The sequence below is a fragment of the Vanacampus margaritifer genome, chromosome 17 (genome assembly GCF_051991255.1).
Source record: "Vanacampus margaritifer isolate UIUO_Vmar chromosome 17, RoL_Vmar_1.0, whole genome shotgun sequence".
Classification (NCBI taxonomy): domain Eukaryota; kingdom Metazoa; phylum Chordata; class Actinopteri; order Syngnathiformes; family Syngnathidae; genus Vanacampus; species Vanacampus margaritifer.
In genome coordinates this window covers 10,057,111-10,084,610 of record NC_135448.1, presented here as the reverse complement: position 1 = coordinate 10,084,610, position 27,500 = coordinate 10,057,111, and the positions used below count along the sequence as shown (strand labels likewise).

Sequence of the window (27,500 nt, the reverse complement as noted above, 5' to 3'; positions counted from 1 at the left end):
TGCTTTGCACTATAGCGCCACCTGGTGACTTGATTTTTAATTTCTGCTTCCAAACGTGATAACCAGGGCCGGCCATTTAGGATTTTACTGTGAAAAGAATGTTGGAAATCCTTCTTAGGTAAACGGAATGAGCCAAATGTTTTTACATGGAAATGATTAATTGATTAATTAAAAGTAAATTTGGTGGGGGGAAAAAGACAGACATCATATTGGTCAGTTAGTCAGAGTTACCTTTTATTAGTGTTATACTGATGCGAGCACAGTTGCTCTCAAGGAAGGGTTTGTTGGTTAGCGTGATGTAAACAAAACAAATAAAAGTCATTTTCAGTTGCTTTAAATGAGCATGACATTCGGATTGTTTTTTTTTTGTTGAAAGCAAAATATGAAAATAGAGTCGACAATACATTTAGGCACACTATTGACAAACTGTACACAAATATGCACATTTTGATGTATTCTAGGTTAGAAACAAACAAAAAAACAAAAGCCTTCCTGAATGGAGAGGTGTGCAGCGTGGGAACACAAAAGTTCTTTTTGCCAGCCAATCAGAGGCCACCGTGGCTGAGTTCCAACCAATGACTGCAAAGACAGGTGCTCCTCCGTCCAAGCAAATAGGAGATGTTCTCCCCACAGTTGCTACTATAAGTGCTCATGAGCAGCGATTTCACTTGTCATAGGCTATATTTGGATGGGAAAAGGAAGACTAATTAGCCATATAAGTTAGTTCGCTAATAAAAGGTAAATCCAGGGAGAAAACATGCCCACACCCTTGGGGGGGGGGGGGGGGGGGGGGAATGTGACTTATAAAACAAGTCTGTAAAAGAAAAGAAAAAGTCCAATGGAATGTTAAAGTTGTTGGGCTAAGAAGGAGAAACATTTCATGTTTTTTTTTTTGTTATTTTTAAAGAACATGAATCTCTTGTTTCACTATACATAATAATAATTCCAAATGCACATGCGTACAAGAAAAGTAATATTGCACAAAATTTAAGACCTGCTGTCCGCCGTCTAAAAAGTGATTCGGAATATTTGTCCACATCTCCAGAAGATTCAGTCAAGTGGAGGAGCTTCTTGTCAGTTCACACTGCTGCGGAGGCGCCGTCTTAAGGCCGACTCGCTCCCACAGTTTGGACCACACGCGCACATTCGCACTAAACACACACACAGTGACTAGAGCGGAGAATACATTCGTTGACGTGGATGGAAAGTCATTTGAGCAATTATTTGACATTTCATTATTTTTCCACACATATATATACACTACTGTATTCCGAATTGCCCTAATAGTGAGGACAAAGTGCATACTAGTATATTGACCTCAAATCCGAATGTAACCAAATAAATGCTCAAACTCTTTTCCTTCGTGTGCTTGAATGGACAGCTGAGCCTTAACGCACACACAAACACACTGTGAGGTCACCATTGCATCATTTCGCTTCATACGTCTTCACAGAGCGCAACAGCGTGAGCTTTGGTCATCTGGGGTCACGGTGGACAGTTAAAGGGGGGGCCTTTTGATTGCAACACACACCGTGGCGTGAAAACAATAAAATATTTCATTCAACCTCCATTTGGTCACATTTTTTTTAAAACAGCGGCTCGTTAACCAGTGCTATTGACATATTTGGTTGCTATGAGCGCAAAGAGTGCAGCTTTTGCCGTTAAAAATGTCTTCAGCATTAAGAGGGGGGCGAGTAGAAGCGAAAAAGAAGGTAAGGCAAGGTGTGGGGCGATGCACTCGCTTCCTGCAGGTTAAAAAACGGTACAGTACTCAGGGGCCACCAGGGAGCAGCACTGACTGGCCCGCTTCAGCGGAACTCAACTAAAAACAACTCAATGGGGACTAAAACGCTGCCATGTGGGATGCACGTGGTGTGTGTGTCATGAAATCCGTTATTATTGTTATTTGGAGTGTTTTGTTTGAGGGCTTCACACCTTAAAGTTCACATTAAGCCCCTTCCCCCCAAAACTAAGTCCGTGCGTGTGCATGTGCGCGCGTCTACTGGTGTCCGTCCGGCTCCGTCCACTCGTGTCACCTCTTGAGGGAGGAGCCTTTGAGTTTGTGGCCGTATCTGTGGACGCGCGGCGATCGGGAGTGCAGCTTGACGAAGAGCTCGGGGAACTTGTACTGCGGGAACATGGTCTCCAAGAAGCCCTCCAGGAAGACGTAGACCAGCCGCCGGTTGGTGGGCTGGTACTGGAACATGTCGAAGACGCGCAGGATGCCCTTGCGCGTGGTTTCCGCGCCGATGATGTGCTTCAGCTCGTCTGCGCGCAGGATGGAATGACGCATCTCAAAATCGCATGACATTTTTTAAATATGTTTTATGGGGGGTGGGGGGGGATGTTTATTGAATGAATGTCCTAATTTTGTTTGTATCTGCAATTAAATTACATTTTCATAAAACTCATAAAATATTATGTAGTAGTATGAAAGAGTATTTTAGGGATACGCTGGGGGAAAAAAGTATACATTTAAAGTTGTCTATTAAAGGCATAATAGTACTAGAAGTCTTGAATTTATTTTATTTTTTTCAACCTATAATTGAATAAAGTCGTATTTTTGAGGGGAACAAAGATGTTTAAAGAGACAATAAATTTGGGGGGCTTTTTTTACTTTTGAGGATAAGGATAGTCATCTATTTTTCAATAAAATACATAGACTAAAGCTTTTTTGTAGTATATCATTGATATTAAAGTCATAATATGACAATGAAATAGTCTGTTTTTGACAAAAAATTAGAATTTTTTTGTGGTAATTTAAGGTTTCTACTTGAAAATCCATAATTATCTTTAGAAAAATCAAGCTTTATTAAATTACTATTTTAATCTTAACAAATATTTCATATAAATGTACTTTTTTTGTTGTCACAGATCACTTTAATCTGATGACATTCTGATTTAATTCCATAAAATATCCTACTTTATCGCTGAAAGGCTAACACATTGATTTTGTTGCATTTTTTTAAATTTATTTCCAGGGAGGTCTTAATACTTGTTTGCACTAAAGCATTGCTTTTCTATATTAGCTGATTTGGACTTGTGTGTGTGTGTGTGTGTGTGTGTTATCACCTGGCATGATGCCCAGCAGACTGGTCTTGGCAGCGACTCGCGTCCTCATCCGGATGCTCTTGTCCCGACGGGGCGGGGTCTCGGCCAGAATACCGTTAGGCCAATACGAGTCCCTGTAGACGGTTGGAATTGGACATTCAAGAATGCTCCTAAAGAGCTAAAAAAAAATTACAAATGTACCTGAACTTCTTGACGTAGTCTGCCACCTGCTCTGGAGAAGTTAAATAGTCCACGTGGTCCACAATTTTCCTGGAAGCAAAGCAACCATGACGTGCGCGCATCCGCAACAATGCAGATTTTTTTTCTACATGTATGCTCATTTCCGTTAGCTTGTCTATGACACTTCACATTATATGTTAGCATTGAGCTATTTGGTTTGAATCTTTTGTTTTATGCGTTTAGTTTAATAAAGACAGTTCAAGCTGTGAGTTTTTATTTCATTTTGTATGTTCTGTCTATATGGACGAACCTGTTGATGGTGTCGCCATAAGTGGCTCGGATCAGCTGCTGCAGCAGATTCTTGATGTTCCTGCGCAGCCACTGGTTCTTCTCCTTCAGGTCAAACACCTCGTCCATCAGCAGCAGCATGACGCGCAGCGGGATGTTGTCGTCCACCTGCGCGTGCAGACGCAAGACGTGGGAGATTTGCGGAGATTTAGAATAAATAAATCGGCACCGACGGCTGGAGCGGGTCAGCTCACGTTGTCGTCCAGCTGGGCGGAGACTCGACAGTGCTCGGGGTCGATGTCCGACTTGGGGAGAAGAGGAGGCACCTGGGACAGAAGAGATGGCCGTCACGTTTGTCGGGATACGAGCAGAAGTGTGACGCCGGTGACGGGAAGCACCTTGAATATGGACTGCTTGATATCCTGGCCCAGCCTTTCGGACATGCGGCCCATGTTGTCCGACACTTTGTTCATGCCCTCGGCCAGACTGTCGGGGAGGGACTTGACGGCGTTGGACACGTTCCTCATGGAGCTCCGCAGGGGATTGACAAACGTGTCGATCTGGCGTGGGCACGAGACACTTTAGTGATCGTTTTACAGGCCGTGACTTGTTGGCAATTCCGAGTGCATTCAGGTGTTTTGCTGTGGTTCAAATCCTATATTAATCGACTAATACCTTTGCTCCAAAACAAAAGTAATTATTTATTTTTTTCACCTTGCGTGCAAAGTCTCCTTTGCCTTTGTTGTAGGCTTTGTTCTCTAGGAAGTCGTAGACGTACGGGAGAAGAGTCGGGCACGCCTTCACCATCTCAGGGTTCAGCAGCAACTACAACACACACATTACACATCGATATGTATTTCTTAATGAGAGGCATAAATGTGAGTTCATGAGACTAATATGTAAGACAAATACTTGTAAATAAGCATTGAGGTCTTTTTTTCTCTTCTCCAGGAAGTCTCTGTCCATGTTGTTGAAGGTTTTCTTCCCTGGGAGCTTCAGGATGGACGTCAAGTTCTCAAACTAAAAGTACAAGAATGCAAATGAGCTCATAAAATGTACTCTCACTCTCGCAAAAAAAAACACACTCACACCACACAAGATTCTCACACATACCACAATCACACACAGTCGCATTCACTTTCACAGAACACACTCGCATGATAACACTCATTTGCTCACACTCTCACCTATACACACATTAACTCTCACATAAATTTGCAAACTCTCTCACACACGTTAACTTTACCCTCACACACTCACCATTCTCAGAGTTCATACACACATACGTAACACTCACATGCTCACGCAGACTCTCACACGTCATTCATCCTCATTACTCTCACACAGACACCATTCTCAGAGTTCATACACTCACTCCTACATAACACTCACATTCTCACACAGACTCTCACACACCCATTGTCTCTCACAAAATTTCACATGCTCTCACGCAGATTCACTCACACAGTGTCAACCACACTCACTCTCTCACATGCGCAAATTCACACTTTTGTGACACTATCATACAGTAACACACAGGCGCTCATACATACTCTCACACACTGGCATTCCCTCATATACTCACGTGTGTACACCCAACACAAACTCACCACAAACCGCTGTCACATAAAACTCACACACGCTTATACTATTCGTTACTCTCACACACTAACACATTTGCCCAAACACACATCACGCTTCAACTCCTTCACACACTCAAAATTTTCTACACTCACTCTCACACTCAGTGTCACAAAATTCTACACTCATTGTCACAACACTCGTGAGCTCTCACATTGTCATACACAAACTCACTCTCACATTCAAATAGCACAAACCGTCACACACACACTCACAGGTTCCACCACACACACGCACATTCACGCACTCTCATACAAATTGTAACACTCGTTTGCTCGCACAGCGGCTCTCATGCATACACACTGATGCTCTCAAATGCATTCACTCACATACACAACACAGACTCTCCTTTCTCGCACAAATGCACATACATACACCCTGCCACCCTCAACAAAAATCCAACCTGCTCAGTGATCCTCATATGGAAGTCGTGGAAATCCGAGTACCGCCGGTACGTCTTCCAGCAATCCTCGCTGCCGTCCGGGTTGCGTCTGAATACAGTGATGGCGTAAAGCGCGTACGTCTTCCCATGCTCATTGCACACACCTGCGGCAACCCACAAGCCGGGAATACAAGCGTCAGCTACCCCACCCGACAATACGTCCACAGGAAGGAAGGAATGGAGCACGAGTGGGTCAAGGACAAAAAAAAGAACATGCGGGTGCAAAGAGTGCAGCGTGGAGGGAGAGGACGAGACATGTGGCGGGACAAACAAAGGAAAAGAAAGAAGAGAAAGACAATAAAGGTGATGGAAAAAGCAAAGAAAGAAGACAGAAAAATGGAGCTTGGCGCCAAAAAGATGGATGATAAAGCAAAAAGCGATCAGCACATTGATACCAAAATGAGGCTGGATTTACACTGCATGTTTAATAAAAAAGAAAACAATCCATATTTTGAAGTGGGATAATAACCGGGAAAAAATGGAATTATGTCACTGGAAACGGGATGCAGCGTAACTCCAGCCTTAAACATCGATATCTGACGTGTGTACCCGTGTCAGAGATGAAAGCGTGGAGCTGCATAGATTCATCATGGCAGGAGTTGGTCAAGTCGTCCAAACACTGTCAAGACAAAAATAACCTTCTAGTCAACAGCTGTGCGTGGACATCAGCCACCCTGCGAGAGGAAGTGAGGCCTCACCAGGTTAATGCTTCCTGTTGGGGAGCCATTGAAAGATTCTCCGTCGCCGTCATCGGAGCCGCGGTAGCTGGGCTCTTTCAGCATGTCCAGCTCCGCCAGCATGCGGACGTAGAGCGGACTCTGCTTGAAGGACGGGTAGTAGCGCTCGTCCCTTAGCATCATGTCGTACACCTCAAACAAAACAGCTTTGTTTATGACTTGCCATTTTCATCATCACGAATACACAAAAACAAATTCCTAAACAAGACAACATTTGATACCTTTCTCTGGATATCATCAAATATTTCAGGCGTGGGATCATCTTTCTGCAGCTTTTCTCCCAAGTGCGTTATCGAGTCCTCGTCTACTTGAACTCTGGGAGAAGCCTGCTGGGAGAACATGGATAACAAGCTCGTAAAGTCAATTGGGTACATTTTGGAAATACAGCATTATTCTTTTAGAGTCATTTATACACGATCTCTGACAACTGGGCTCCAAACAGTTAAAAAAAAAAAAATTGTCACGTTTTTTTTTACTGCCTCTAAACGGTGGAATTTTGCCCCCAAAAATTTGAGCCAATGCAAGGAAATGTTTCATCTACTCGCGCATGTGCAACCATATATATATATTTTTTTTTAATTCTTGAGTATTTTTGTTGCTGACAAACTTTTGCTCCACACTTCAGCACATTTATCAGTAATATAGTGAAAATGAGTGGAAATAAGAATATTTGTGCGTCGATTTACAGTGTGTGGTTTGTGGACACTGTAAAAAAAAAAGAAAGAAAGAAATTATACAAATATATAAACAAAAACAGTCTGAAGCCCTGCAATATGGTGAGTTGTATTTATTATCCACACAGGGGTATTAATAAATAAAAATGCCTATTTTTCCACCCTTAATTAACATGGACAAATATATTTACCTAATACAAGTCAGCTATGTGGTTGTATCTTTTAGTTAATTAATACGGCATTTTTAGAGCATTGTACTATTTCATAAAGTAATTTGATGTTATAATGATGTACCATACAGTCAAAAAGAGTGTGAAACATTGAGTCATATATTTGTGATGAGGTCATTTTTATACCACTAGGTGTCATTAGCGTTTCATGTTGGACGTTGGTGATAGGAACAGTGCATTTTTCTGCATTGTAAATTACAACTGGTTAACGGTCCCCAGTTGCTGGATAAAATAAGCCTAAGGTCTAAAGAGTACATGAAAAGCACGACCATCTCTTCTTGGCTCTCAAAAGGGTCTGGGAGTGCAGATCCATGCAGACCCCTTTGACATCTCTAGCAACCTCATTCGGTGCCAACTGGCAGCCTACCAATGGTGTTTTCATTTCATTAATGTTTGGGACATCATACGAATGCTTTTTAATGCCATTTAAGATCTTAGTTTTCACAGCACACATTTAAAGGAAACCCCGGCTCATCATATTGCCGGTCGGAAGGCCTTCAATGATGTATTTTTGACCTTGTCAGAGAGGTACTGCTCAAAGACGCCCAGAGCGGCTGCCTTTAGGAGCCCTTTGGTGGCGTTGGGTTGCCTCTTGCCATCTTTCTGCCAGCGCTGCATGGCCTCCAGCTGCTGCTGCGCCGTCACCCTGTAGCCTTCCACCGTGAGCCAGAAGAAGAGCTCTGCCTGGGCGCCGGCTGCCTGCATGAAATCTGCCACAAAAATTGCCATTAGCGCGAGTAAGTTGAGGAATGGTGAGGGGGGCATTTCCGCATTTACCCATGAAGAACTGCAGGGCTATGTTGTGGACCAGGATGTGATCCAGCGGAATGACGCAGAGCTTGCCGAAATTGGCCGCTAGTTTCAAGGCGTCCACTTCCTACGCAAAGGAAGAGGGGTCAAAGATACATGGTGGGTCAGTTGAGATGATGAGGATTTGATCCTTCAAGCAGTCACAATTTGTTTGTTTGCAAGTAACTTTAGCTTATAGCTACCAAACCCCAATCAGACAATTATTTAAAATATGGAAAATTATGTTTTTTTTTTGTTGTTGCTTATCAATCATTTGTGGAAAAGTAATTCATGTTTGGTAGTTCTGAGCAAGTCTTCAGCTGTTTAAAGCTGGAAATGTTTTGTGGACAAATGAGGGTGGAAAGGAACTCTTGAAACTTAATAAACAAATCTACAGTTTCCTACCTTGCCAGACTGTAGTCTCTGGATCCTGGTCTCGCACACCTTCTTCACAAACAGTAGACTGTTGATTTGGTTCTTGATCACATTGATGTCTAATAAAAGCGCAAACGAACCAAGCCATATTATTTCCAAATGTGTCTAGACTTACACTAACTACACTGTTGAATTATTTGACCCACCGTCGCCTGCTGTGTCTAGCGAGCGCAAGTACTGCAGCTCCTCCATCACCTTGTCCTTAACGGCCTCCAGCTCTGCAGGCTTGTCTGTCAGTTTCAAGATGTTCATGAAGGCTTCATAGTTACAGCTGGAATCTCCGATCTAAACACAAAACATAACTCAGAGTCGCCACATTGTAAAGATAATCGCTGCAATGTAAACGTGTCAATCTGGTACCATCCAGATGACAAACTGGTTGATGTAGTCTGGATCGCTCAGCTGGTTGATGAGAGGAAGCAAGACGCCGCGTGCCAACACCTCCTGATAAAACACGCGCAGGTGAAGTTAGAACGTCGCAGTCGCAGGTTGGCGTGACGGGTTCTCGTGCGCGCTCACTCTTAAAAAATATCTCATGTTCTTGTTGTGGAAGTCTCCGGGAGGTAGTAACAGATACAGAAGCAACTCGCACAAGTCTCGGAGGAAACCTGACATAAATACATGCAAACAAATCACATTAATGTAGTTGTTTTTTGCATAGCGAATGTAACAGAGGTGAGTTTGTTTACCTTCTTCATCCTTAAGAGAAGTACACACTACATCTCGACAAATCTTCCTCTCCATCTCCACTTCGGCCTCGAAAAACGAGTCTACCAGCTCTTCTGTTATGTCCCCTGGTTTGGACAACACTAATCAGTCAAACATACTTTGCCCTTGTCATTAACTGGTAGAAAACCCAACTGTATTCAAATGTGACTGATCACAGCTCGGACGCGCTTACTTTGTTTATCCTCCCTGTCTGGAAGACGATCCTGAGCTTTACGAAAGACACGCAGATGGGTGGCAAAGTCGTCCACCAGGCGAGTGGTGAAGTAAGGCTGCCAGTCCACTTCTTTGGACCTTGACGGACGCAAGCAAAATAAACATGACAATATGACATCCGATTCAAGGGAGTGGCTGCCGAGTGTGTGCCTCGTACCGCGTGGAGAACTGGACGAGGGCGTTCTGCAGCGTCTGTCTGATCTCCAGTAAGAAAGACTCATCCTCGCTCAGTGTGTAGTACCAGTACTGGATATAATCTCTCAAAGCAAACTGGATCACCTGCAGGGACAATTGTGGAACAAACATGCTGTGGGAAATGCGAGGGAGCAGGTACAAAAAGATTCATTGTTGAAGGTCAAATTATTATCATTTTCATGGGCTCTTTGCACAGCTCGACTACTTCCTGAACTTAACACTACTCCTTTGTTTCCTGTCTTTCATGATTGGACAAATTGATTAATCCAGGTGTGTCTGGCCATTGTTGTCATGAAAGACAGGAAATGAAGGAGTATTGAGTTCAGGAAGTCGTAGATTTGTGCAGAGTCCATAAATGGATAACTGTGTGATTTTAAAAAAAGAAAAAAGAAAAAAGAAAAAAAGAAAAAAGCTTGTGTTGACAAAAGGTCATTTAAAAGTTTTTTTTTTTTTTTATGTATTTAGGAATGACATGCTTGTTAATGTCAGCTAAGAATGCAACTGGAAATCACAATTAATGTAATAGCATTTTTTGTTTAAAAATGTCCCTCATTTATTGCTTATGGTGATGTATGCATAAAATTACTCTGAACTGAAAAACATTATTCACTGTGTCTATGACAATTTTACATTGATCACTGACGTCTCAATTTCATGCAGTCCTCTAATTTTGGCTGTTATTTACGTCTGTCGCAAAGTACATACATTTGCTTCCTGACTGTTTATCATGTTCAAAATAAAAGATGCTGCAATGCTTACAATGTGCATATATTTGTATTTTCTTCACATTACTTTTAGTAATATAGTAACAGTGATACCGATAAATGCCATCATTTTGGTCATGATCATTTCAATATGACATTTTCACTCACAAAAGAAGTGAAGTACACGCCCAACAACAGATGGCGCTATAACCTCTAACTGTATCAGAAGCTTGAACAAAGAATTCTGGGAAAAGTGGGCTAAGAAAACCAAAATCATCATTTGACCTTGTTTGTTTGTGTGTCCAAGTGAACCAGCAGAAGACAACAATGGCTTCTTTTTTAAAGCCCTACTCACTCGAGATCCTTAAAGGATTCCCATGAATTGCATGGATGGGAAGCATCCCAGTCAGTGTCACCTGACCGTCACAAAGTGCTGTGTCGCCACTTCATGCTGCTGGCCAGCTTACGTGAAGATTTCTACTGCAACCGTTTCCAAATTCCATCAATTTTACACAATCAGATGACGACAAACTTACACCAGAAGACTCAAGTTGAGCGGTAGCCTCGAATAAAAACTTGAAATAATACTTCCGGTCAAAGTTCATGAGGATGGAATGTGCAAGTAGCTATCTTGACTTTTCATTTTCCCGTTGCTTTTGCCTCATTTGACTTTCAAAACATTTGCATCTAAAGCGCAGCAGACACCAGCTGAGACGGATAAAAGCAGTAACACAACACAATAGACTCCACATGAGCAAACCATACTGAGGTTAGAATGGGATCATGTGGGAGTTGAAAGTTGCTGACGTGGACGAGCTGACCTGTCACAGCTCAAAAAAGTGCTGCTCAGCCAAACTGTCGCGTGTCGCCATTACGTTGTTGCGAGTGTGCTGTCGCAAACCTGTTGCAGAGGTTCATCTATGAAGCTTGAGCCGGTCAGTCGCCTGTCGATTTTTATGGGCTTCGCCTCCAGCTTCATCTCATCCAAAGTCTGACAAAAACAAAGAATCATTAGAGGAGAAACTTGCAGACATCCAACATTTACAGAGATCAAAAAAAGTTTACCTTTAAAATACCAATTTGTGGGGGCGGCAGATAGGAGTGCTCGCACCTCTCCAAGTATTTCTCCGAGTTGATTTTCCCGTAAAGCAGAGTGACAGCAAAGCCCCTGCAGATTTTTTTTTTTAAAATACAACAGTTAAGAGTAAGGGGCAGACATACAGTAAATGATACGGGGGCGGGGGTGGGGGCAGGTTGTGTCCCTACTCACCCGCCAATGAAGCAGAGGATATAAAAGGCCAGGTAAAGTATGGCAAAAGGTCCAAAAGTGATGAGGAACAGCACTACTCCGAGACCCCCCCATCCCCAAAAGGACAGACTGGCCTAAAAAAAAAAAACGTGACCAAATAAAAGAGTCATCATTTCATGACATACAGTATATACAACAATGTAAAGGTATGTGTTAAAACTGGATTTTATTTGAAACATGAATATCTAAATAACTACACAAGGAACAAGGCTTGATGCTGAAAAATACAAATATAATTTTTTTAACAAAATATTCAATTGGGAATATATTCCATAAATATACAGCCTCTGATATGACACATTTTCCTTTTTATGTGCATAATTGAATTTCCTCAAAAATGCACACTTAGCACTCTTCTTTGACTGTTTGGAGCACATTCTCACACACAAAACCTTTTGGTAGTGAACGTAATTTTCACTCTGGAAAAAAAAAAGGGATAATGGCAACCCTGAAGATTAACAGTTAAGTCCATCTTCATTTATGATGTTGTTGAAATGTTGAGATAATTTGAGTGTGTGATATACAATATACTGGCACGACTGGTTTTAATCAGTAAAGTATGGAAACTATGTCTCAGTTCAAAAATAAAGACTCTCTAATCATTCAGTGAAGGTAGAGGACAATGTCCATATTTTGACAGTAGTAGTAGTCATATTTCTCTTTTAAATTTACAGTTTTATTATTTATTGTATTATTTATAGTATTGCAGTTGTGATATGAGGTATAACAGTAAGATTTAAAGTTTTTAGACAGTATGCTAATGCCATAGTTAGTACAGAACAGGTTGTGTACGTCACACTGAAAAAAAATGGAGCTGAAATGGTGTTTAGACAAAGACTTGTGAGGTTGCATTCGTGCATACTCGTAAGCCGCTTCCTATATTGTTCCTGTTATTGTCAGTGCAGGAAGCAAAGCGCTCGCATCCAGCGAGCAAGTCTGGTGGCCCATTTTTCTGGACAAGCAAGTCGGGTCGGATGGCAAACCGTAACCACAATCCTAGAGAGTACCTTTTCACCATACAGTAAAAAATATCGATTGGACTAATTTTACATAGCAGGTGACGTAGGTGACATCAAGCTACTCACACGCATTTGAAATGTAGCATTTTGTTATTCTGCCTTCGATATCATTAAGTGTAAAAGAAAACACTGTTTGCCGCCAGATTATTATATGGCACTGTCTGTGTAGTTTATATTCCCACGGTGGAACAGCTGTGTAAAAAAAAAAAAGGGAGCTGGTGTTTGCACGTGTGCTGCAGGGATTGGCGCCAATTTGCCAAGGATGAGTCGCCAAACTACTTTCCTAAATCAAGCACTACAGCTGAAACAACAACCTGGACATATAAAACATCTTTCCAAAGTCACATGATAAATATCCACAAGCCGTGAGATAGACATAACTGTTGAATTTTTATTTCTGTCAGTATTGAAAAGAGTCACTCTCAAGGATATTAAGCCAAAACACATTTCAGGTAAATGACTATGTCCATGGCTCTTGCAGATTAACTTGTGACATGCTTGTGTGATAATGACACTGGAGCACCTTGGACAAGATCTGACCCTGACCGTACTTTTAACAGCCTATCTCTCACTATAAACTATATCCTTTCAAGAGAGCAGACCTGGACAAGAAAACTAAGAAGAGCATGTCTGACACATCCTGAGAAATTTTAAACCACTTCAGATTAACAAAGGAAAAAAAAATCGTACCTAGGCCTCGGCAATAAATACATGTTACCAATCAGTTTGAGTTTGTGAGGATACTTTTTTCTTCAATCATTTTTTCTAAGGATTCGTTTTGAACTATGTAAGCCACTCACATGCAATGCTTCCACTTAGACTGTGGCAAACAAGTAGAGCTAGTTAACATAAGCATAGTGTGTTGCTTTTTAGCAATGTCGCTACAGCTAGCTATATATATTTTTTAATCCCTGTAGTGGCTAGTCTAAAACTTTAATTCCTGCTAACAAAAAGCTAGATACATTTTTTTTGTTTTTATCAACAGCTAGTCTTTTGGAAAGATACTAGCTGACTTTAATTCTTGCTAACAAAAAGCTAGCTACACTAAAAAATACAATAAAAAACTGAAGTGGCATGTCTTTTAAAAAGCTACTAGTTGACTTTAATTTCTGCTAACCAAAAGCTAGCTACATAAAAAAAAACAACAACCCTGAAGTGGCTCGTCTTTTAAAAATTTACTAGCCGACTTTAATTCCCGGTAACAAAAAGATAGCTACCCTTTTTTTTTAATCCCTGCAGCAACAGCTATTATTTTAAAATGAGACTACATGACGTTAATTCCTGCTAAAATATATATTTTTATTATTTCTTTATTCACCTTGTGCTCTGTATGACAAGAAAGAAGCACAGTGGAAGGTGAATGGGGGGGGGGGGGCGAATTTAATCTGAAATTTATTTTTTGCTGAAACAAATTCGGTGATTCTTTTAAGGCCATATGCTTTTAGACCAACTCTGACTTCAGGAATGCTAACATATACCAGGAACCTTTAAGGAATGTCTCTCCAAATGTCCAAGGTGTAGTGACTGCTCAAACAGGCTTGACAAGACCTCTTAATAGACTCGTATCTAACAAGAAGTCAAAAGTAGGGGTGGAGAATACAAAGAATGATTTGTGGTGGTAACCTCAAATTCCACATGAAAAGCAACAGGTGTAGTGCTGCTTCCATTTCCAACACCACCAAGGTAATTAATTACCAACTGTAATAACAACATCTTAAGCCCTAGATGGCATCAAAGTAGAGGTCATTAATGACCACAAGCTTTTAATGTTGTCACGGCTCCATTTATAACCACTACACTGTAGCATGTGACAGCGCACAAACAGAAAGCAGGAGTGTCGAAAGAATTTACTATGCATCTAGTGTGGCTCAATAGACTTGGCTGAAATGTGATACTTGTAGTAAGTACACAGATGCTTTCAACCCATAAAAAAAACCACTAGGAAGAAAGAAGTTGTGTATTTATATCATCCTACATAACAAACTTCATTTCAAAGCGGCTAAAGCTAAATATGTTTTCCTTTTTTAGGTATGTCCGTAAAAGCTATCACAGCCCTACAATCATTGCATGAAAAAGACCCACTTCAGATGTGTAACATGAGCCGGGCTGGACGTCAGAGCTGTGGAGTCTGGCAGTGAATGTGGATTCTTATCAGCGAGGCTGGATGTGATGAGATGACGACGGCGCCCATGCTTGGCTCGCTTGTAGGCGAGATGATAACCAACAGTGCGAGTTATTACAGCTTACGCCGGGTTTAAAACATGAACCATCTGCTCCACTGATTACCACCCAAGCCTTGGGGAGAACGCAAGAATGGACATCGCTCGCACGTCGAAACGCAAGCCTGCTGATGTAGAAATGTGGAGCTCAAAGGGGAATTTTGTTCTGCATTTGTTTGGTAGTAGAGAGACATTTTGCAATCGCAATTTAGGTAACTGATGGTTTTCACCATGAAAGATTTGGGAGAGTGCCGGAATTGGCGACAATTGTCACAATACACTGAAATGGCATGACTCCTTCTTGTGTAAAATGATAGGTCGTCATCATTCAAAAACTTTCTAAGAAGCAGAAAAGTTCTCCCTTTCATTCCGCCTGTGCTAAGCTAGCTAGCATGGCTCGCTTGCACCTGCCTTTCACACGCGCTATTTAAAGACGCAAAATAAGCCTGCGCAATTTGTCTCAAGCTTGATGCATCCCATTGCGTGAGCAAAATTAATCTATTTTCATATCACTGCAAATAGGTTGTGGCGTTTACAACCAAAGTGGGTCAAACATAAAGATTAACCACAAAACATTGAGACAATGTAACAGAGGGGTGTATATTTAATACAAAATTGAATAACTGATTCTGCTGGACAGAAATAAGTCACTCTGTAAGAACATGGAGGCCGGAGGGGCAGCTAGTTCCACATTTCTCTCTCTGTGTATGATCTAAATGCTAATGGTCCGCTGCCACAAAGACAAGCATTACTCAGTTCATTCCTGACACACTTGAGAAGATCTCATGGGTGGCTGCAGCCCTGATCAGCGTGGTCATTAGGCAGCATGCTAGCTTACACCATTAAAACTGGCCGGTGGGAGATCCCCAGTTAATGCCGGAGAGCGTCACAGCCTGACTGATCACGCCTAATCCATCCGGAAATCCATTATGCAAAGACTTACCATGTAGGCCAAAGAATATTCAGTTACGTTTTCTTTTGCGTCTCGGTTTGGTTTCGCACTGAACTGAAAAGCGACCTGCGACGCGGCGGATGCACAATAACCACATCAAGCAGGATGCAGCCACCTTATAGTCATATTGTGGAGCCGCATATCTTGATGTGGTCTTTTCTGATACCTCTGCACGCCCTCAGGCTCCATGTGACCATGACAGCGATCTGACTTAGGCTCCGTTTGTCAAGTCAATGATTTCCTTTGAGCTGAAGCGTCCAAGGCAGAGTGCAGTCATCTTAAATCAAAGTTGGGCCCGACAAGGACAATAGCGGATAGGTGACCAGGGACAGACGGTGGGACCCAAAAGCCTGATGTGATCAAATCTTATCGTATGCATGTTTTGAAAACAGCGTCTCGGATGACACGCCTGTGGATTGAGATGATAGTCGATCAATATGAAACGTGTTTACAAGCACCAGCTGGTCTCATTGGGCGGGAACAAATCAGTGCACTCATATCTAATTGCTGAGGATGCAAAAGCGTGTCGGGCGCTCATGATACAATCCGGTCACAAACATACAGTCACACCATTGAGCACACTTACTTTAGAGGGCTAATCCATTCCTCAATTTGCACCCTTTCATTGATAAGTAACTTTGATACACCTGGCAAGGGAATAGAACCGTGGCTCACCAAAGAAATCAAACAAATAGCCAACCACGGGGACCATACTGTCATTATGACACCAAGGATACTGCAGAAGCAACTAAAGCCTTGTTACCGAGGCTAAATATGCACTTAAATCGCTGGAGAGGTGCCGAGAAGAGGCTCTATCACCTTAATTCAACTTTATTACCTCTGCCAAGGAAGTCTCATTTTCATTTACCTCTGATGGCTTTCTGTCATCACGAAAACACTAACAGACGAGAGTTAAAGGACGAGAATGAGTCACTTTTGGGGGTGCAGATCCCCCGGCTGGCGGTTTCAACTACAGTTAGCGCATAGAGCTTTGCAGCAAACAGAAAAGGATGCAAAAACAATACAACCTGACTCCAGCCCCTGCCGTCACTCTCAAAGCAACACTTAGAAGCACACATCCAACTCATTTATATGACAGTACATGCAATAATTACTTTTTATTTTTATACTTCACATTCCCTCTTCTTCCTTGGCATCAAGACATCACAATAAGGCGGCCCAAGTTGAAGGAGCGTTTCAATTTATTTTAAAAGGAGAAAACTGATTTGAGTTTAGGTCACGGGACGAAATAAACTTTTAAGTCAAGATACCAACACTGAATAAAAGTAAAGAAATCTCCAAGTTCGCCGCACGTCACATAATATCAACAAACCTGCCGGTGTGTTGTGCTACTTGTGACAAAAGCTCATGTGACTTGACAGCCTGAAGACCACAATAAAACACGCAGGCATACAATAAAAATCAAAAGGAAGAGACGAAAGATTTCTTAGTTTGATCACAAGCGTTTAACAGACACAAGACTCACCTGGCCGGAAAACAAGCCCACACCCAGCTCACCTGTGATCTGTGTGATGACGAATTTTCCCGGTGATGCGCGTTTATCATAATACAAACACTCCCTGTCTACATTAACTACGTGGGGCTAATTCCAGCGCGGTGTTGACAGTACGAATATCCCAAGATCATGGTATTAGCGTCGCGTTAGCTGTGTAATCCCAGGTCGAGTGCCACTTATAGCAGACAAGCTTTGTAGAAACACCGAGACTGTGCGGCGTCCGTCCTCTCCCATGACAGTCCGGTGCGTGCGTGCGTGTGTGTGTGTGCGTGTGTTTACCTGATGGGCTAACAACTAGCCGCCTAGCTTCCACAGCCTGACAAGCATCGGCGGAAAGCTACTAAACTCTAAGTAACACGCACGTCAGCTATAACTTACCTCTGCGAACATCGTTCAAAAGGCGTCCGGTGGCCCTTGTTACCCCCACCACATCGTAACACGCGAACGGGACTCTTTTCTTTACGGTTAAAAACGATCGTATTTCCAATCTCCGTATTCGCTTTTGAGCGTCGCCATGTTTGCTAGGTTTACGTCTCGAGTGCCCAGTTTGCGGACGTCGCCATCTGATTGGCTGGGACGTGATGACGTAGTCACACGCCCGTGGCTGACTGACACATATGCCAAAACAATCACGATTGAACAAACCCCAACATTCAGTACAGTTAAGTGCAACTATTTCTACCAGTAATACGGATTATTGATAATTCATTGTAGAATTACCCTTCTGTATATAAATAAATACACTACACAAGCACACTGGGCTTGACTTACACAACTTTAAAGACATTATCAAGGCCAGCGATTCTCAAAAGTGTGATACGACGAGCACGTGTTTCATAAATCTGTCGCTTTACAAAATCTCAAACATTAGGATCTGGCAAGGGTAGCAAGAAAAAAACGATTTTGCTTGAAAGCTGAAATCCTCCGAGTTTTTTTCTGTGGTGGTCCTGTCATTCAATGTTATGTCACAATCAAAGTTGTATTTATTTTTTCCTTTTTATAACTGCAATGTCCTTCCTCAGTACTGTATTACCCCACGCACGGCAGGAGCTGTTGACCGATAATTGCGCTTGGAAGCCCCCTAGTGGTTGCAGGGCCTATGTTTTTCAACCAGTTAACCAACCTTTATTGAACCACCCATTTTACATTATATTTAAAAAAAAAAATCTCTAGGCACTCCACCAAACAACAAAGGACTAATGATCTTGTGTCATTTTACTCACAAATGTACTAAGTGAACTCTGGACCTCTTTAGTTTATGCACAGGTAAATTATGTTTCTTCAATCTAGTGGAAGTGCATTCAATTGTTAAACTTATGCCTGCCACTATACGTTGCTGGCATTGATAAATGAACAAGACGCATTGCTGTGGTTTAACAGCATTTTGCAGTACGTTACTGCTCTCCATTTTTTTACACCGCTAAATACGAACAAATTTGAAATAGTGTATTTTTAAACCACTGCAAAACACCAATAACCAATCCATATTTAAATGAAGCGACTGACTTAAAAACACGGGTCACATGATCAACCTGTTACTACAAACCCTGGGTTAATGCATAATTTATTGCCTTGTGGCATCCATTAGATGAGGTATAGTTGACTTTAGCACTTAAATACTGTAGTGAGAGGCGAGGTGGAGCAACAAAGCTTAGTTTGAAAATGCCTTGAGATGTATTGCTTGTGGGTCAGAATCTTCTGTCTCAAATGAGGTGAAAATCCCACCTGGAAGATCCAACTACTGAAGACCGATGATAAATAAATGCAAGGGGCTCCCTCATTTAAAAGCGTGGAACATCTATCCTGAATGCAACCTAAAGAAATCACCCTAGCCTTCTCATGTTTCGTTTGTCTTTTTGTGTCACCCTGTACATCTCCATCGCTGCTTAACACGTATAAGTTACCAGTTGCATATATTCAGGTCTATAAATAATTTATTTTGTATCGACAATGAGAGGTCAGTCATCTTTTGAAGAGTTGGCCTGTGCCTCGTCTAATAATATATTGTTATTTTTCTAATATAAAATAAACAATGAAAAAACAATTCAGTTGTACTTTACTGTGAAGAGGGTTTTAGGTTAAAGTACAATTATTTACATGGCTGCAGTTGAACACTAGAGGTCGCTGCTAATCCGTTCTGGGCTTCTTGGAAGTGACGTTAAACGGTCAGGAAAAGGACTCATTTTAATCACTTGGCGCATGGATGACACAGCTCTTCAGTCATTTATAAACCACTAGAGGTGTGATTAAAGTATAGGAAATACGCTGAATAAACATCATTTGAATGTCGGTTTTAAATCAAACAAGCAATACTTCTTACTTTCAAATAATTAACATAATTTTAAGAAAGAAAGATGGAAGTCACCCAAAAAATTATTATATGTTGTGAGCCAGCAGTCTTAAAACAAACAAAATACCGTTCTGATTAATATTACATTTGTGGAATATGAATAAGACAGCAAAATCCACTTTTTTTTAATCCACCTCAGAGGGCGGCCATTTTGCCTCTTGCTGTCGGGTGAAAATGACATCACAGTTGCTCAGGACTCAGGTAATGACCAATCAAGGCTCAGCTTGTGAACGTCACATGACAAAACTCAGAAAACAAGTGAGCCGTGATTGGTTGTTCGTTACCTGAGCCCTGAGCAACTGTGACGTCCTTTTCACTCGACAGCAAGCGTCAAAATGGCCGCTTCCATGAGATGGATAGAAAAAAACAGTTGGATTTTGCTGCTTCATTTATATCCCACAAACATAATTATATGCTGTGTTTGTGTTACTGATGACATTTTTGGGTTGACTTCCGATGTAATAACAAGCGCTATTGAACGTGGATGGCAGGTTCTTCTCATTCCGTATTCTGGTCAAAGTGTGAATGTTTTCAGCATGAATGTTCTGCTTCACAGTGACGAGAAAGCGGCGGTTTTACTTTCCCAACTGCCTGACACGCTGTCATATATTATAAACCGCCTTTTACACAAGTGTCATATAAATACTCAGTCCCTTTTGGACTGCTGTGTGTGAGCGATGGCTACCGCTTCTCTGTTTTCAAGGAAACAGAATGTCTCTTGATCCAGCAGTATATCAGGTAACTTTACAGGGATATATAATTGGACATTTCTGGGTTGTTCTGTGTGCGCACACACATGAGAGCTTTTTAATGTTCCGTGCGCCGTAGAGACCCGAGTCAATTATTAATGTCTCTCGAAGGAGTCATTGACTTGCTTCCAGAGTGAACATACGGCGGAGCTGCAGTAAGCCAATGGCTGACCTAATGCGTGGCGGTCATGATGGTTTGGCCTAAAGGAGGACGACCGACCGGTGTGTCAGAGGTCAGGGGTGAGGAGGTGGAATGTGACAACCTATGGTAATTTAATGATGAAAAAAAAGTCATGCAGATATGCTTAGAGTTTGGTGGAAAGTTACGTATGACAGTCCTTTTTATAAAAAATGTTGTGAACGTACAGGGAAGTGACATTTTGATAATAATTATTAAAAAAAAAAACTTATGTAAAATGCTTTATTTGTAAATTTGTGTTGTTTCCTAAAAAAACTATGAAGGTCTAAATAACAACTAAATTAAGTGCAATTTCTGCAGAAATTGCGTGGGAATACTGAAAGCTGAACGCTAATAGCTGAATGCTAATGAAAGATACATTATGTAGAAATTACAAAGAATAAATTGTAGAGATAGAGAAAAGATATATGAATAAAAAGATCACTTGAAGCCGGGAGGCGTGAATTTTTGAAGCAAGATGAAATTTATATGGAAAAGTGTTATCTGAAAGTACCCTCCATTCATTTAGATGGAAACGTGGAATGAATGATATCCAATGGAAAAATGCATAAACAAAAATCACTCAATAGCGCCACCTTTGCAGTACCCTCCATTCAATGGGTTCTTTGCACAAATCCACTACTTCCTGAACTCAATGCCACTCCTTCATTTCCTTTCTTTCATGATTGGACAAACTGATTAATCCAGGTGTGCCTGACCTCAGTAACCACGACGACAATGGTCAGGCACAAAAAAAACCTCTTAACACAAAAAAATCTTGTACACACTAAAAAAATCGAATGCACAACAATTTTTTTATTCATATGAAAAACCGTGATCACACCCAAAAAATCTCATTCAAAAGACTCTCTAAATGCAATAGAAAATCACAGACCCCCAAAAACCTCTCACATTTAAAACCAAAACAAAACAGTCACACTAAATAGGACTAAAAAATCTCTCATAATACCCCAAAATCTCACACAAAAACTTCCATACACAACAATCTCCAACAAAAAAACTTCTAACTTACAAAATAACGGTCAGTCACACTAAATAGGTCTTTAAAATATCTCTCACTCTCACCAAAGACTTCTCATAAAACTCAAACATCTTACACGCAAAAACTCTCACTCACAAAAGAAAATCTGAAACACAGACCACCCAAAGACCTCTCACATTAAAAATACTCACACAGCAGAAAAGGTCTAAAAAAAAAAATCTCTCATCCTCACCAAAACCTCTCACACTAAATGTCACATTCAAAAAAGAAACACTCTCACACTACTGAAATAAACTTTCTTCCTATTATATTGTGCCTTTTTCTTTATTTTTCCCCTACCATGCTGTTGTCATTGTTATGTTTGTTTGAGATAAATCAAAACAAAATGTCCAACGCAGACCCCTAAAAACTGAGATACAAGAAACATCATATTACACCAAAAAAAGTCTTTAAAAAAATCTCTGATATTTAAACACAGACCCCCAAAAAACTCACACATTAAAGAAACACTCACAACTAAAAAGGTCACACTCACACCACAAAATCTCTCACTATCACCCAAAACCTAAAAAAAATAAAAATAAACCTCTCATATACATTTTCATGTGTGAGAGGTACATGTTAATCTTGGCTCCACCTCCTTGCTACTGTATATGTATTGTATCTTGTATAGCATCCCACCTTCCCCAAGTGGAAAGCTGATAGAAGAAATGTGGAAAAGGAGTCCCATTTGTCAAACGTCCTCAGTCACATCCTTGTGTGTGTTGCCTGCGGTGGCCCAGGGTGCCGCAATGCACATTAGGGGTGACACTGGCTAAATGTTTGCAGATGAGGCATTGCAATATCTAATCACCGCGGTAACAAGGGTCACTCTGCTAGGCCAGCGGGCCAAACTTCCCCAGGGCACGTTTGAGTATTTTAGTGGCAAGATGTTTACTTCAGCTTGTGTGTGTGTGTGTGTGTGTGTGTGTGTGTGTGTGTGTGTGTGTCTCTAATTGTCTTAAGAAGCAGTTAGCGTTGGGGTAAGAGTGTTTGGATGCTTAAAATTTACTTCCTGCTGCACAGACTGTCAACCTTCTGTTCCTCAGTTTTACTTGGATTCATTTTATTTAGCATTAGCATTTGACTCATGTTCGTCTTAGTACTATAAATTCCTATAAATTTAAATGCCCCTTTCGAATGTCACGTGACCAAGCTCAGAAAACAGGTGAGCCGTGATTGGTTAAGAGCACTAAGCAACTGTGATGTTATCTTCAGTCGACAGCAAATGACAAAATGGCCGCCCTCTGAGATGGATTTTGCTGCTTATTTCATATTCCACAAACACAATGTTGATCAAAATGGCAGGTTTAGATTAGTTGGGGCGCATAGAACTGTATATTGTAAAGAAATGTTTTGACAATATTACTTTCTACCGCTACATTTTCACATTTGCATTTGCGAGATCAGGAAGATCAATGTTTGACTTTTCCAAACGATCCTTTTTGGAAATTCCACCTCAAACATCATAGGGATAGTGTGGGCAGGACTACCGCAAATCTTCAGGGAATGCCGCAAGTAAATATTTCCTGGAATTTGGGGGCCGACTAAACCCCAGCCAGCCGCAGCTCGTTTTCAGTTTAAGCGTTAGCTCGTATTGAGATAACACAGGTAGTTTTTTTTTTCTTTTTCTGTGACTCCTCATGAGAGCTGAAAGGAAAACAATAAACGACGATGTAGATGACAAGAGTTGAGCGATGGAGAGGAAGAAGAAAATAACTTTTCAAACGGTGAGTTATTTGTCTGCCTTGACGTGATGATGCGCAGGACCACTTCCTGGGGCTCGGGTTTCAGTGTACCAATGCACGCTAGGGGGGAGGGGCCGCATCATGTGCCAACTCCTGGCGATGGGGCCCTCGGATTTGTTGCTAAGTAGTAAAGAAGATGAAGGGAAGCGGAACATATGCATGAAAGTCATTCTTTCGGAGATACGGACACTACTGGGATCGATTTGGATGCAGGTGCTGCTCTTATTGATTAGCTCTGCAATACTGCGTGTGCTATTAAAAAAGAGATTCACTCTTAAACCTGTATGACAAACACACACGCCATCACCAGCTCAGTGTTTATGTGTCCCTCCTTGCATTTATATGAGCTTTTGGTCTCAGGGGACCTTTTGCTTCTTTTAGGTGGTGTTACTTTACACTTTTCCTGTTGTCCCACGTCTGCACTTTGTGCGGATGTGTGTGTACCTTGGCACTAACATACCAGACTCAGGTAGAAAAAAAAATACGGTAGAAAAAGACTCAGATGCATAGAGGTGTCAAAATTAATCGATGACCAAATTAATCCACAACAACAATAATAATCGAGAAATTATTTACAGTCATTGTTTATCATTTCAACAGTAATTATTCTCATTACAAAACTAGGGCTGTGACGATCTAATATTTTTAGAATCGACTTCACTATTCTATTGATTATTCCATCAATTAATCGGCTAACATTTTATTTTGTATTAAAATGTGTACAAAAATATGTTTACCGTGTTTACTGTTTATTTAACAAACAGAGGCGGCAAATCCAGGTCCAGAAAGTAAAAACCCTGCCACAGTTTGCCTTTAGCCCCAGGTGCTAGCTAGCTAGCTCCCTAGTTAGCTCTCTGGGTCCCTGCTAGCTCCCTAGTTAGCTCTCTGGGTCTCTGATAGCTCCCTAGTTAGCTCTCCGGGTCCCTGCTAGGGAGCTAGCTAGCTAGCACAAGTGGCTAAAGCCGGCAGGGTTTTAACTTTCTGGACCTGGATTTGCTAACTCTGTTGTTGTTTATTTTGTATTGTTTAGTGATTAAAAAAACAACAACCAAGCAGCGATTAAACATCACACAAGAGCGATTGATGTTGCAGATTACTCACCAACAGTTCTGAAACTGACTCCGCTACTGGTTAGGACATTATTATCCTATTTTGACTAAACATCAAAAATCGATTAATTTCGACAGTGCTACACTAAACAATACCAAATAAACAAGAACAGTTGGTTACAAAGAATAATTGTGAAAACATATCTTTCTACTACACTCTAATATACACAAATTGTACCCAATTATTTGATTGGAATAATCGGCTCTAAAAATATTTGATGGTGAGAACCTTGTAAAGCTCACAAAACAACAGCGTTAATCACTGAATCAGCAGGACTTTGTTTCCGAAGAGTCGTGGAATCTCTGACTTTGTCTGCTGTGGTTTCCTTTTGTTTTTCAGACCCCCAATCACCCACCGCAGCACCACACTACTAAGTAAATACCAAGGCGCATTGGCTGTTTTTCTATTTGTGTGCTGAGGTAAACATGGAGGAGGAAATTAGAGAGGGAGATGATATTGCAGATTTGTGGAGAGAGGACGGACAGGAGGGGAGAAATAAAGGCAGAAAAGATGGCAACATATTAAAGACGGATCAAGGGAGGAGAACTTAAAGAGGGTGGTGAAAGAAAGACAAAGACCACCTTACAGTGAAGACCAGAGGAAGGCTCTGTAGCCCCCTTTGGACCAACCCTTAACGACTCGAGCTGCCAAGCCACCCCTCCTTCACCAACGGATCCCTCGCAACGCCAATAAACTGTTATTGCGTTCATCAGGGAGAAAAGCCACAAAACTTTACATAACAGCAGCCAAGTCCGTTGAAACGCAACTTACAGAACCTCGAAAGTCCCCCATTTTGAGGCATTCAAACATCCTAAATCCGATAAAGGAGAGTTGCGTAAGGCCCAGTAAATTAAGTTAGGAGAAAGAGTCGATGTGTTTTAAAGAGTCGTGCTGGTCTTTGATAGCGCTTGTATGTTTATATTCCTAAAGCTGAGCCACTGTGATATTGTCTGGTATGTGGAGGCTTGGAAGAGGCTCGCGTTTAACTCAATCTGCAAGATAAACAGCCCCGAGCGCGCCAACCGAGAGGCTTCATGTATGAATCGTCTTCATTTTCTCATTGAGGCCTAATGGGACTATTTCAGTCGCATGGACTGAATGGAGGTAGATGATGGCTGTCGGTCCTGGTCCGGCCGGGGGTCGTCGCAGTGTGGGCGAGAGGCCGCAGGTCAGGAGTGAGGGGTGCAGTTGGCACCGGCCTCAGGAAATGTTAATTGGGAATGTGCGTTCAACTTTTTGCTGTGTCACTTCCTTGTTCCTTTGCCTCTGCCTGTTTTATAAAGCCCCCAAGCAATCCTGTGGCTTAATTAGGGCTAATGGGCCATTACCTTGTGGATTCTACAGGGCCTTCATTTTTGAGCACTCAAGTATCGAGTAGTCGCTGATGCAGATACCGATGCCAAGTACTGATACCACTACTACTTTTGATGTGTACATTTTCCGCACAAAAAAAGACAGATAATTAAAATAAATAAAAATTACCTGCAAGTTTTTTTCTTCAAATTGACTTAAATTAATGGCTATTTTCTATTCTTCTAAGTTCAAGTTCCTGATCGTAAAACGGTCACAAGAAGGCTGCCAATAGGGCTGTCACTATCAAATATTTTTAGAATAATTTTTCCATTGATTAATCGAATAAAATTATATTTTTGCACACGAGACTGATTAATGACTAAACTTTTTAGCGCTGATTCAGTTACTTGTTCAGTCACTGTTTTCCAAAGTACAAGCAAATAATTACAAATGTCCTATTTTGATCAAACACAAGAGATAATCGAGATAGTCTTCTTTAGGGCTGCACAATATATCGAACAAAAATATCACCATCGCAATATGTGTATCGCAAAAATGTGCAATAAGTTTCATATGGTTTTATATGCTTGACATGGACCAATCCGATTAACCTTAAGTGTGCATCGCCATCCAATAGGTTGAAAGTATTTAGGAACATTACTAACACTAAAAATAATAAATAAATAAATTAAATAAATAAATAAAAACATAATATATATTTTTTAAGTAATTTACAATTAATTAGCCAAGAATACATTGATCCTGCTCATTATTATTTTTTGCATAAAAATAATGTATTCCTTTCATTAGATAATAAAATGTCATTTTTTTATATATGTGTTAAATATCACAATAATATCAATGTTCAACGCCCATTTCACAAGTTTACAATATTCATTAGAAACAAGACTGCGTTCATGAAAGATTACAGAAAATTATTATTATTATTATATTGTTGTTAATCTGCTAAGGATGTGAACGTGAGTTGAATTGAGGGGACATAACTACTAATGTATTTTCTCCACATATGCATAATTAAACACCAACACAATTAGTCTATGCTAAACGGTTAGCAATCCCGATTAGCATTAGCGCGAGAGCCATTTAAGGTAACCAAACACTAACTACCATTTGGTTCACACATACATCATTAGGCCTATACTGTATGTACGTGGGTTGAATTGAGTGGATATAACTATTCGTTATTTAAAAAAATAATAATTAGCCTATGCTAAACGGTTAGCAATCGCGATTAGCATGTAAGGTAAACAAACACTATTATTTAGCTCACACAATATCTACATTACTCAAGTAATAGTGTCTTAAAAGTCACTTACAGACAATGCTTCAACAATAGCCCACGAATAAACATTAGCTACAATAAACTCAATAACTTCCATGTAGAAACATGAAAGCCAGCGGAGTTTTGAGACAGACATTTTCAGTCGCCTTATCTGCTTTAGTTGACTTTTTTTTCCCCAGCCCTAAATGAAAGTACTCACCCTTTGTAGAAGTGTGGCAGATTTGCGTGTAGAGTTGCTTCATGCATTACACTTCTTAGCTGTCAAGTGTGAAATGTAAGTTATCTCACTGTTTCATAGAAAATAAAAACACGAATAAATTGTCCTCACCTTTAATTCTGACGTTCTTCCACTTCTCACTGTCTACTTCTTTTATTGTTGATTTGATGATTCGGCAGCCATTTTG

General features: G+C 40.9%; 1 protein-coding gene across 3 annotated transcripts; it reads right to left on the bottom strand.

The window, feature by feature from the left end:
* Positions 1 to 213: 213 nt before the first annotated feature.
* Positions 214 to 27,500, bottom strand: snx13 (sorting nexin 13). Of its 3 annotated transcripts, XM_077549073.1 has the most exons (26): positions 27,425 to 27,500; positions 27,296 to 27,354; positions 11,579 to 11,691; positions 11,374 to 11,476; positions 11,210 to 11,299; positions 9,567 to 9,688; positions 9,369 to 9,487; positions 9,157 to 9,261; positions 8,987 to 9,075; positions 8,828 to 8,911; positions 8,614 to 8,752; positions 8,438 to 8,526; positions 8,021 to 8,120; positions 7,760 to 7,953; positions 6,561 to 6,665; positions 6,301 to 6,471; positions 6,152 to 6,221; positions 5,564 to 5,706; positions 4,432 to 4,539; positions 4,234 to 4,344; positions 3,918 to 4,079; positions 3,774 to 3,845; positions 3,542 to 3,687; positions 3,253 to 3,321; positions 3,073 to 3,185; positions 214 to 2,268 (listed from the first exon to the last, which is right to left on the bottom strand). In XM_077549073.1, the coding sequence occupies exons 5-26, from the start codon at positions 11,285 to 11,287 to the stop codon at positions 2,033 to 2,035; spliced, it is 2,625 nt and encodes an 874-aa protein (XP_077405199.1). In that variant the 5' UTR covers positions 11,288 to 11,299; positions 11,374 to 11,476; positions 11,579 to 11,691; positions 27,296 to 27,354; positions 27,425 to 27,500; the 3' UTR covers positions 214 to 2,032. The 3 variants fall into 3 exon arrangements, with proteins under 3 accessions (XP_077405199.1, XP_077405198.1, XP_077405197.1); XM_077549072.1 differs by lacking the exons at positions 27,296 to 27,354; positions 27,425 to 27,500 and adding an exon at positions 17,702 to 17,873; XM_077549071.1 differs by lacking the exons at positions 27,296 to 27,354; positions 27,425 to 27,500 and adding an exon at positions 17,326 to 17,589.